Raw genomic sequence first — 12631 nt, forward strand, 5'->3', positions numbered from 1 at the left:
AATAAGATATACTTTATGTATATATTTATTTCATATAAAAAGTGAAAAAATCCTACAGAGTCTCTTTGATCAATCAATTACCTGGCTGTTGCATTTCATTAACTTTGTCAATAAGATCAACATATTTCTCATGCTGTGTCAGTTCTGCATCATTGTTTACTTGCTTTAGTTCCAACAACTTATTATCTAATTCTTTCTCCAAATCCAAGGGCTCATTTTTCTTTGTTGCCTGAAAAGAAATATGTAATAGTTAATTATTTTCAAATTCATTTTCAACCCATGGCTCATTGCACAATGGAAATTAGATTTGGACCAACATTGTTGTACAATATATATATAGACAGGTACCTTACAATTGCTTTATGTCTATAGTTTCTTAAGGAAAGATATACTATAAGGCATTAATATAGTTTCTGCACTAATTATCTTTAATAATTAAAATTCTTTATATCAGCATAGACTAAAGAGCCTGTGTCACTCACCTGCATCTTCAACAATGGCCACTTAATAGCATCATTAAAGAGTAATAACTCTATGAAGTGTTAACTGGCATTTTCAATCATTTTGACATTTTTGTAATAAATTATTCTGATGATATTTTTTTCTTTTTTATAGTTTCGATTTATCTAATATAATTTCCCATAGGATAGGGAAAATATGTTTCAAATTATCATTAAAGGAAAAAAAAACTCCAATTATGATCTTGTCTTGCTGATCAATTTTGTAATTAAAGTTTCTATCTATCTATCTATCACAATTTTTAAAATATAAGGCAAAATGTAAAAGTGGTCATCAAACATGCCAAAGGGCAATACTCTAATTAGACAATATAAAGCTAGATAACTAGATAGTAGATACCCTAAAAAATTTCAGCTTAAGTTTAGCTAACATTGTTATGGTTGTTTCCAAGGAGAAAATGTTTTTAAAATTAACAATCATGATGAATGAACAAATTGTGTAAAATTACAAAAGGGCAACAACTTCTTAATGGGTCAATTGACAATTTTGGACATTTAGGTCCAATCAGATGTCAAAATTGTGGTCTCCTCACTTGACGGCATCCAATCAAAGTGGGGAAAAAATTCAGTTTTAAGTAAACAAAAATATCTTGAGATTTTGATGGTAAGGATAGGTAGGGACAAGGCTCTATTTCACTGAATATCCTTTCTTTCTTGAATTTTGGCTAAAATTCTTGTTGGCTTTTAGCAGGATTTTGCAGGTGAGGATTAGATTGGTATCATAGCATCACATTTTTTGCCTTGTTTGCAATGCATTTATAAATTTTAAAATCTCCATGCTGGACAGACACTCAAATTTAAAGGTTTTCTATATATTTACATAAGCACGCACACATCTTAGTTCCTTGAAACCATACATTTTATTTGTATATAAGCTTGAATGAATTTTCAAGAAAATAAAATCATAAATCCATGAAATTCTAAAGAATTATTGTAAAATAACTGGTTTCTGCCACCTTATTATGAACAAAGGAAGATAACTCCAATTCTAAATATTAATTTAATTATGATAATAGCATTGATACTTTTAGAACAGATTGAAGATTCATGCAACATGCACAACTTATGCATGTACTTGACAGGTATAATTATACACATAAATCATTCTGTAAATTTATATATTTGAGTATTTTTGATTGATTAATTTCATAGATTTGATATATATAGAATGTTGCATTCAATGAACTATATTTTGTTAATCTCAAAATTAGTGATAAAGTTTTGACAATTGATAACTATCGAGTCAGCCACATAAGACTTATTAGTGCATTGTTACTCCAAAAAAGATTGCCTGATATGGAAAAAGAATAGATATTACAAATGTAATGGCTATCACCATGATCACAGTCTTTAAAGACCAAGTGGATTGAATATTAAGTTGCCAGATTGATCAACAAGCAGATAAAGATAATCATTATTCATTCTTCGGAATATAACTCAGCACCTACAGTTGATTTGACACATTCTACAGCCTCCATAAACTGCTGAAGATCTCTTTCCATTCTAACATACTCTTTCATCACAGATCTCAGCTCATCTATTTGTTTCTCATTGTCTGAAAAATAATAAATCAGGTACTAAAATTATTTGCTTTATTTAAAAACAAGAATGTGTCAATAGTACACAGATGCCCCACTTGCACTATCATTTTCTATCTTCAGTGGACCCTGGAACTGGAATCAAAACTCTAATTTGGCATTAAAATTAGAACGATCACATCATAGGGAACATGTGTACTAAGTTTCAAGTTAATTGGACTTCAACTTCATTAAAAACTACCTTGACCAAAAACTTTAACCTGAAACTCCGACTTTCATTTTCTATGTATAGTGAACCGTGAAATTGGGGTCAAAAGTCTAATTTGGCATTAAAATTAGAAAGATCATATCATAAGCAACAAGTGTACTAAGTTTGAAGTTGATTGGACTTCAGCTTCATCAAAAACTTTAACCTGAACGGACGGACAGACGCACGGACGAACGGAGGCATAGACCAGAAAACATAATGCCCCTCTACTATCGTAGGTGGGGCATAAAAAGAATGTGTCCATAATTGTCTATGTTCTATGTTCATTGGACCATGAAATTGGGATAAAAACTCTTATATTGCATTAAAATTAGAAAGATCATATCATAGGGAACATGTGTACTATAAAACAAGTTGTTCAGACTTTAACTTCATCTATTTATCTTGACCAAAAACTTTAACATGAAGTGGGACAGACAGACAAACGAACGGATGCACAGACCAGAAAGCATAACCCCCTTCTACTATTGTAGGTGGGACATAAAAAAGAACAAAGTGAGGTTTCACAACAATTATAACTGGCTATTAGACTCATACATGTGTTTATAGTTGTTGTCATTTTTTGCACTTCCTACTTCAAGGAGAATGTTTCTGGTGTAAAGGGTATGGAATATTTGTTCCAACAGAAAGGGATATCATAACAAAGTTTCAAGTTCTGTTAGAACAAACATTATTTACATGATTTACAAGGGGACAAAAGGAAGAAAATTGCAATTTTACGCAGATGAGGATATAAAGTGAACCCAATAAGATATAAACTGTCACCATGGTCACAAACTTAATTCACTAAAAGGTCATAGTCAATGATTGATGTTAGCTTAATTGCTTTTATATATGAATAATAATGCTTCAACAAAAACAAAGGTTTCACTGCAAAATTATATATTTCTAGGCAAACTTTTGTCTGTGTTGTAATCATTATAGCTTTCAGGTGACCTTCCAGCTGTGTCAGGTTTACTGTCAAATTGAATCATATTCAAATGGAAACTAGAAACTTCTGTTGGCATTATAAATGTGTGTAGTTTTCATGAAGAATACAGGAAGGATTGTCTTAAATATAGGCCATGATTCCTTGTCTGGCTTTGGCTACAATGTATACCTTGTGTTTCTATTAGTTTACAAGCTCCTCATTTTAAAAAAAAAAGTTTTGGATTTTCATATATTTTGACCTCGATCATCACTGAAGAGACATTTATCTGCAAAATGCAAAAAGTTGGTACTGTTGATGTTATGTGTAACTAAATATACAAGTATATCCAGTGGTGGATTATAGCAAGTCTGACTGTTACCTTTGTCATGTTCAACAAAGTCCATACCAACATCTAGAGTTGTCTCCATACCAACTTTGATGTATTCTTCAACAGTCTTCATAGACTTCATAGCCTGATCAACAACACCAAAGTGTGTTCTGGAAGACATCTTTAAACCAAGAAAGATATGTTAGATGCCAGCTGTAATTACACTGTAAATTAAATGTATTTATTAGGTCCATTATAAATGTTATATCAATCATTCAATAATTATAATTTATATTTTAATTTAAAGGCATAAAATAAATCTGTTTTCCCTCTTTTAAGCAAGCGTAGCCGAAATTTTGATAATAACGTACTATGGAGATATATTTTTCTTTTTCAAAATTATAAAATCTTTCTACATAAGATACATGCACATGCATGTTATTAACATCTAAATATCTTCATATATAATGAACATACAAGCTGCAGGTATTGAGCATGAAAAGTAACACAACTTTAGTTTTCTTAACTACATGTAAGGGCAAGGCTGTAGCCTAGGTATCACAAAAGAGTATAAAAAAATGATGTAATGAGATGTTAAAAGGGAATTCAACTATACATTATCAATTCTAATAGTAAGAAGTGAGAAAGGTGTGTTGTAGTGCGATGAAGTTAACATGGTGAAGAAATAATAAATATCATGTATTATATATAGATAAGTTTAAGTAAGCCCTTTTCAACTGACTTTTAATGGGGTTTTTCGTACCACATCATGATTATGCATGTTCCTGTTCTAAATTGGAGGCCTTAATTTTGCGGTTATTGTTTTTTGCTGTAGTGCATATTATAATTGGGTTTTTAATTGATTTGTACCGAAATTAAGCTGATATTTTTTCTCGTTTGAATTGTTTTTGTTAATATATTTTATTCATTGAAGACCAAAATTATTTACAAATTGTTGGACATGCAGACTACATGAATAATAAACACAGGTCTGTTCAAGTTTTAACTAATTGCACTTCACAAGCTCAAATTGTGGTATTGTCTATTGTATTAGTATGTCAGTCATATCTGGCATCAAGATTTAAAAGTACTGCATATCACCTTCCAAATTACATATAACTTTAGACTACTATATCAGTGGTTCTAGAAATATCAGATGTAACCCAGCAGTTTGGGAATTTACCCTTCAGGTTGACTTTGCAAGTGTTAGTGCAAATAGCATAACTCATAAATGTTCATGTACGTCATAAGGTAACTGATGCCCAGTAATCTGCACAGCCACGCCCACAGGAATAAGATACATGTCATAAAGCAGGTATCATTTTATTGTCTTGTGTTACAATCAGTTCTTCTCCAGTGCTTATAATTGTAGACATTGTGTATGGGTACATGATTTAGTCAGTAATTCCGACACAACAAGCTTTAGGTCTTTGTGTAACCCTTTCCATTTTATGTTTTATTAAACCCTTTAAATCTATTGGTCAAAATACAATACAAATATTTCTCTATAATTGAGAATGTCCATTGATCTTATACAGTGAAACTTCTCAAAACCGGCCGCCCGTCGGACCACGGGATTCGGCCGGTTTTCAGGGGTGGCCGGTTTGTTGAATTTGAAATTAACAAGAGTTACTTCCCTTCAATATTTGTGCATTTGTATTTTTTACCATGTATTGTACCTCAATCATAAAGTTTGTTTTGTTGTGTAAATTTAGCTTTGTATTCTAAATTGATTATGAAATAAATATTAAAACATCATTTGTATCTTTATTATTTTTTATTTTGCAGGAATAACAAATAAAATGCAACTATATAACAAAACAGTTCTAATATCGATATATTATGTTATTGAACTCAATTGACATACACCCGACCGTGCAAGGGCTGTATAGCCAGTCAAGGTCGTTAAAAACTTCCATTTGTTATTGACATACATTCATCATCGGTACCATACGACGATAATACATAATACATAATAAGCAGTACACCACATTACAGCACTACACATGTTCCCAAATGCATAACGATGATATCTATTTACGATGATTTCTATTTACAATTTATTTTGAAAGATCAAAGTGATAAATTTCTGTAATTTGCCTAAAAGTTATTTTTTTTTAAATGATGAAATAAAGTAGCCAAACTAAAACATTTAATGAAAATTAATTATCATCATTGATTAGCGTGGGTGAAAATCATAATCTGTCAACCGATAATTTATTCGGGTATTGATTTGACATTGACAGGTAAACACTACTCAGTGGCCATGCAGGTGTCTAATTGACCGGATTAACTTGTTTGTTTATGTTCCAGACCATATGAGTATTTGGACCGTACGCGTACGGTCCGGACCGTATACGTATAGTCGTACGGTCCGACCATACGCGTACGGTCGGACCGTATGAGTATACGCGTACGGTCCAGTACGAGCTGACCATACATGTTATTTGATCATATGGGTTAAATTGAAACAAGCATTTATCACAATCTTTATTTTTAGTTTTACAAATTGTTATTGATAATTTATTACAATTAGATAGATAAAATGAACAAACGAACAATTGAAATTAAGTATTTGTTTAATTTTATATCTGAATCCCATTTTGGTACTCTCGCCCAAGGTGACACAATTCAAGTAACGTAATATTTTTTTACATTTTCATGTCTGCAGTTCATGCATGTTCCTTTGCATTTGCATTTTTTGGTAAAGTTGCTAAATATTCTAAAACAATTGACCTCCCACATTATGTTTACTTCCGATGTCTTCAATTTCAGTGATCATAATTCAATTAATGTATTACTGATCGACATGCTTAATACAAGAGACTAACAGATTTAATTAGCCTGAATTTAAAAAAAAGTTAAAAAATATAAAGTTTTTGTTTCAATTACAATTGAACTTTTTTAGATTAATTTGATAGTTAAGTTATGTTGATCTGCTATATGCATTTGTAACTAATAAACTTGACCAACTTTTTAATATTAGTCAGACCGTACGCGTACGGTCCGACCGTATGAGTATTTTGAAAAAGTACGCATACGGTCCAGACCGTACGCGTACGGTCCAAATACCCATACGGTCTGGAACATTTATATAACAGTATTATATATGGACTAATGATTACAAATGACAAGGCCGGTTTTATGAGGTGATATTTTATTGATTTTGATTACACAAATACACAAATATCGGCCGGTATCCGGTTTAAAGGGGTGGACGGTTTTATAAGGTTACCTGACCGTTTATATACATACACGCCGGCCGGGACTTGTTATTTTGGCCGGTATGAAGGGAGAACCGGTATTTAGAGGGACCGGTTTAGAGAAGTTTCACTGTATATCTTTTAAAAATTAAGGTAAATCAACATGATCAAGGACATACATGTATTACTATTATAAGATCTAATATGCGCCCTTGTTACATGAAAATGCAGACACATATATTTTGTACATGAGCATAAAATGTCTTTCTTTTACTGAGACACCCGAAGTCATTGGAAATATATTAACTGATTAACAAATGCATAATGACAAATATAGTTTTACTTCTACATGAATAAACATGATAAAATGCATAGTGGTTCTTTGATTTAAATTTAACATGTCACCAATTAACTATTTTACATGACTATAGGGGGACCACTCCAGCAATGCTATGTACAGTGATTCCATATCTGATCAAACCAAATTTTCAAACAAAAGTACCCCCTCCCTCTTGAATCTGGCTATGCCAGCTCTAATATGCTCCTAGTCCAAATAATTATGACGTCTATGCTCCCATACCATGGGATAAAATAAAGTATTCTAAATTTCTGACTTCGTCCCCATTCACAGGTAACACCTGTCTCATATTATGATTTTATGCCCTTTTAAAAGGTTCATGTGGACCCTTTGGCTAAAATGGCCGTATTTTCACCTCAAAATTTACTCTGAGTACAGACAAACCTGCGCATCTGTAAAAACTTTAAGGCATAGCATGCCCTAGATAAATAAATTTCAAATATGTTTTATGTTTTAGAACAATAAAAACTTACCAGGATATTGCAGTGCACTTTTTTTCAATCCTCCAGAAGGTGCCAAAATAGGGTCTCACTTATTAGCGACAACAAGCGTCAAGAAGCGACAACAAGCGTCAACAAGAATTATTTTAGCGACAAGAAGCGACAAGAAGACTATTTAGCGAAAAGAAAACATTTTTATTTTTTTATTAGATATAAAGAAATTTGTATCTAATGTTTTTTTTTAAATATACGAGCAGATATATATATGTCTAATTAAAATGTTTTATTATATAGATAGACGAAGAAAGGAAACATTTGTGAGGAAGAAAGAGATTGTGAAGTTTATATTAGTATATTTGAACATGATATTGGTAGATGAAGAAATTAAACATTTGTGAAAAAGAAAGAGATTGAGCTTCTTTTTTTTATTTTTAAATATGAAGAATATGTATAAGATAATGTATGTATCTTGTTTTCATCAAAGTCAAAGTATGAATAAACAAATGGAGATATATATGGAGCGGGCATAATGGAATATAATATTTTGATTCATTTGCTTAATACTATGCTCTAAGTTTACTCTTGTTATGTCAATTCGATGCTTTATTTGTAGAACTATCAGCCACGCTTTGCCATCTTTATTATTTAAGCGTGTTTCCAGACCCCACGACGAGGACGTGGTTCTAAATGTACCTTGGGGTCCATATAATTTTTTTTAATTATTTTTAGTCATTATATAGTCATGATAGTAATATGTACATTCCTATCTAACATAATATTTATACATTTTGTACATGGTGGTCCCATTTTGATAAGCCGTAGATTTTTACCATTAAGGTTCACTGTATTTTTGCCCTTTTTGAAGTTGTAGTTTCAGCATTTTTTAAAAATATGTTTCCGTTGTCAAGGTTTACGTGCACATGCACTTGTTTTGGGGATTGTCAGCCCACCATCTGTTGAAGTGGTGGACTCTGGGATATTGCGTTTAACTTTCTCCCGTAAGTCAAGAATTTTTGCAATGCAAAAGCCTTTTCTTTCTCCGATTTAATCTGCCATAGAGCTTTTGTGCATTGAAAATGGCTTACTGAGGAGCTTAGCTCAAAGTCTCCGTGTCCCCTGTTTTACTGCTACAATAACATCCAATTAACACCTTCTTCTTTATGTAAATCCCTCCAGCGTTGGAGCACACACAGCTAGCTGTGTTCCCTTAACGGATTAGTTTTTATACGACCGCAAAAATTTTAATTTTTCGTCGTATATTGCTATCACGTTGGCGTCGTCGTCTTGCGTTGTCGTCGTCCGAATACTTTTAGTTTTCGCACTCTAACCTAGTAAAAGTGAATAGAAATCTATGAAATTTTAACACAAGGTTTATGACCACAAAAGGAAGGTTGGGTTGATTTTGGGAGTTTTGGTCCCAACATTTTAGGAATTAGGGGCCAAAAAGGGCCCAAATAAGCATTTTCTTGGTTTTCGCACTATAACTTTAGTTTAAGTAAAATTTCTTCAAACATTTTTTTGAGGATTAATATTCAACAGCATAGTCAATGATAGTGAATTGCTCAAAGGCAAAAAAAATATTTTAAGTTCTTTAGACCACATTCATTCTGTGTCAGAAACCTATGCTGTGTCAACTATTTAATCACAATCCAAATTTAGAGCTGAATCCAGCTTAAATGTTGTGTCCATACTTGCCCCAACTGTTCAGGGTTCAACCTCTGCGGTCGTATATAGCTGCGCCCTGCGGAGCATCTGGTTAAAAAATGTTAACATATCCACAAGTTATTCCAAATTGTAATGACCTTCAACTTTGTACACGCGTCAGACTATACAATTACACGCGCCAGAATATACAATCATTGTAAATAGTGAACACCTGTTGAAAACTCAAGATTGTCATTAATTTCCTTTCATCTTCAATCAATATGCATAAACATGATAAATATCGTTTAATGAGGCAATGAGCAAATAAAAAGATGAAAACATTCACATTTTTCTCTTGTTTGATTTCAGTTCTTTGTATTTCACAATTTGTGTCAATATTTTCAGGACAATGATGCACAAATAATTCATTTTGCGAGCTTAATATATATTGCACGAAAAGAGTTTTAAAAAACAAATTATAAGATACAACAGGGCTCACACTACTTCAGAATTATAGGGAGAAGTGACTTCTCTTTTTGAAACTGATAGGGAGAAGTGGTGAGATTCGAAAGAGAAGTGCTCATTCACGCGGTGCGCTACAATGTTTGGATTTTACAATAGTATAAAGGGCCATATGTAAATAATGTTCTTTTTATATCGTTCAATTCATATCTGAGTAAAAAAACTACAATTAAAGTAACATTTAAAATTAAAAGTTGTTTAAGTTTTACTTTTAAAGTGCTTGTGAGAAACTATCAACTAAATATCTAGCACTAAAAAAAAAAAAAAAAAATTTTTAAAAATGTAAAGAAATTATAATATATTAATTACAATTTAATTGAAAATTGTCTTGTGTATGAAATTCAGTGTTTCTCATAAAACAAGAATGCACACGCTGAAATGTCTCGCCTTCTATACTAATCATTGATATTATGTCGATAGTCCTAAGTATAAAGCTTTATAACAACTGTCTCATAAACTTAACATTAACCAAGATAACTAAACATTTAGACCAATGAACCATGAAAATGAGATCAAGGTCAGATGAACCATGCCAGGCAGACATGTACAGCTAACAATGCTTCTATACAACATATATAGTTGACCTATTACTTACAGTTTAAGAAAAATAGACCAAAACACAAAAAAATTAACACTGTGCAATGAACCGTGAAAATGAGGTCATGGTCAATAGAAATCAGCGCTACTGACATAAAGATCATAAAATATTTCCATACACCAAATATAGTTGACCTATGGCATATAGTATTAGATAAATAGACCAAAACTCAAAAATTTAACTTTGACCACTGAACCATGAAAATTAGGTCAAGGTCACATGACATCTGCCAGCTAGACATGTACACCTTACAATCATTCCATACAACAAATATAGTAGACCTATTGCATATAGTATGAAAAAAACAGACCAAAACACAAAAAATTAACTTTAACCACTGAACCATGAAAATAAGGTCAACGTCACATGACATCTGCCTGCTACAAATGTAGACATGTACACATTAAAATCATTCCATACACCAAATACAGTAGACCTATTGCATATAGTATGAAAAAAAACAGACCAAAACAAAAAAAATTTAACTATAACCACTGAACCATGAAAATGAGGTCAGGTCAGATGACACCTGCCAGTTGGACATGTACTCCTTACAGTCCTTCCATACACGGAATATACAAGCCCTATTGCTTATAGTATCTGAGATACGGACTTGACCACCAAAACTTAACCTTGTTCACTGATCCATGAAATGAGGTCGAGGTCAAGTGAAAACTGTCTGACAGACATGAGGACCTTGCAAGGTACGCACAAATCAAATATAGTTATCCTATTACTTATAATAAGAGAGAATTCAACATTACAAAAAGTCTGAACTTTTTTTTCAAGTGGTCACTGAACCATGAAAATGAGGTCAAGGACATTGGACATGTGACTGACGGAAACTTCGTAACATGAGGCATCTATATATAAAGTATGAAGCATCCAGGTCTTCCACCTTCTAAAATATAAAGCTTTAAAGAAGTTAGCTAACACCGCCGCCGCCGCCGGATCACTATCCCTATGTCGAGCTTTCTGCAACAAAAGTTGCAGGGTCGACAAAAATATAAAAAATATTAAGCTGGGCCATAAAATATTGATATTAGTATAATAGTCTCAGAGTTAAGCAACTTTAATCAATAGTTTAAAACAATCCATAACAAAAAAATATAGGGAATTATATACACCAATCAATTAGATATAACCAAAAGTCTCTTAATGCGTGTGGAATGCGTAGTTTTTCCCTTTGGGGTCAATATTCTTCTGTTAGCTGTTCCATCCGTGCGTCCGTAGTAATTATTGTAAAAGTACGGAATCCGTAGTTTAGAAATCGGTCAATGGCGGACGAATGAAAGAAAATTTACAAAAATAAACAATGTTTGACAAGTTATTTGGAAAGGAACATGACGTTTTTAATGCAATAAATGGATTAAACATTTACTGGAGGCAACCTTTATCATGTTTAAATGAAGTAACAAACTTATTTTGCCGCCAAAATTTAGGTTGATGTACTTTTTCGAGTAACAAGCACTGGAACTTGCGGAAATGCACGAAGTGATAGAAAGTTGTATTTTTATCAAATAACCTGCTACACACTGCAAAGACAATGCTTCAACCTCTTTTCTAAAGATAATGAATCGTTTATGTCTGAATTTCTTTAATTATCAATAAAAAATTGATGTTTCATCAACTTGGTAAAAATTGAAAATGTCCGATGACGAAAGCGACTGAAAGCGAGTATCGTCAAGAACAGGGCGACTTGTTTTCGCTTTTGGGGGTCGGGGAAAGCGAAGTGACGGTCGGGAAGGCGACTTCTTCGCCCAAGTCGCCTGGTAGCGTGAGCCCTGGATACAATGTAAATAATATGTTCTAAAACACAAGGAAAAGTAAGCACATAATACAATAATTTAACGTAATAACTGGCTGTTATACATAATAGATGATAAAATATTATGTAAATAATGTTTCCTTTTTTTCTATCAATTTTAACTTTCTTGTCGCTAAAATTATTTTCTTTTGCATATTCTTTTAATATTTATTGCAATAATTAATTTTAATTCAAAAAAATAATGTTTTCTTGTCGCTTCTTGTCGCTAAAATAATTCTTGTCGCTTCTTGTCGCTTGTTGACGCTTCTTGTTGCTAAAATTCTTGTTGTCGCTAATTAGCATGATTAGTGAGACCGGAAAAATATACTAAGTTGGGAAACAAGTTTGAGAACTTCCCCACAGGTAATAATTGTAGTGAGCTGTATTGAATGACATGGACAATAGAAGAACAATAGATACCTAACAATAATTGGTGATTTAAACTGTGTACCTGAGTGGACCATATCAAGGGAAACTCAACTGTTTGTTAATTTAAT

The 12631-nt window shown here is 32.4% G+C and overlaps 1 protein-coding gene across 3 annotated transcripts in view; it reads right to left on the bottom strand.

The window, feature by feature from the left end:
* The window catches only part of LOC143054090 (E3 SUMO-protein ligase NSE2-like), a 45075-nt gene that overhangs the window by 29268 nt on the left and 3176 nt on the right, over positions 1-12631 (bottom strand). The window contains exons 1-4 of one of the 3 annotated variants that reach the window (XM_076226986.1): positions 7597-7619; positions 3614-3786; positions 1967-2073; positions 82-229 (exon numbers count right to left, since the gene is read on the bottom strand). In XM_076226986.1, coding sequence (XP_076083101.1) covers positions 82-229; positions 1967-2073; positions 3614-3743 — 385 coding nt within the window. In that variant the 5' untranslated portion in view covers positions 3744-3786; positions 7597-7619. Of the gene's footprint in view, positions 1-81; positions 230-1966; positions 2074-3613; positions 3787-7596; positions 7620-12631 lie in introns of those variants that run through there. The other 2 variants (XM_076226985.1, XM_076226987.1) reach the window with 2 other exon arrangements.

The sequence above is a fragment of the Mytilus galloprovincialis genome, chromosome 12 (assembly GCF_965363235.1).
Source record: "Mytilus galloprovincialis chromosome 12, xbMytGall1.hap1.1, whole genome shotgun sequence".
In the NCBI taxonomy this organism is placed as follows: Eukaryota; Metazoa; Mollusca; class Bivalvia; order Mytilida; family Mytilidae; genus Mytilus; species Mytilus galloprovincialis.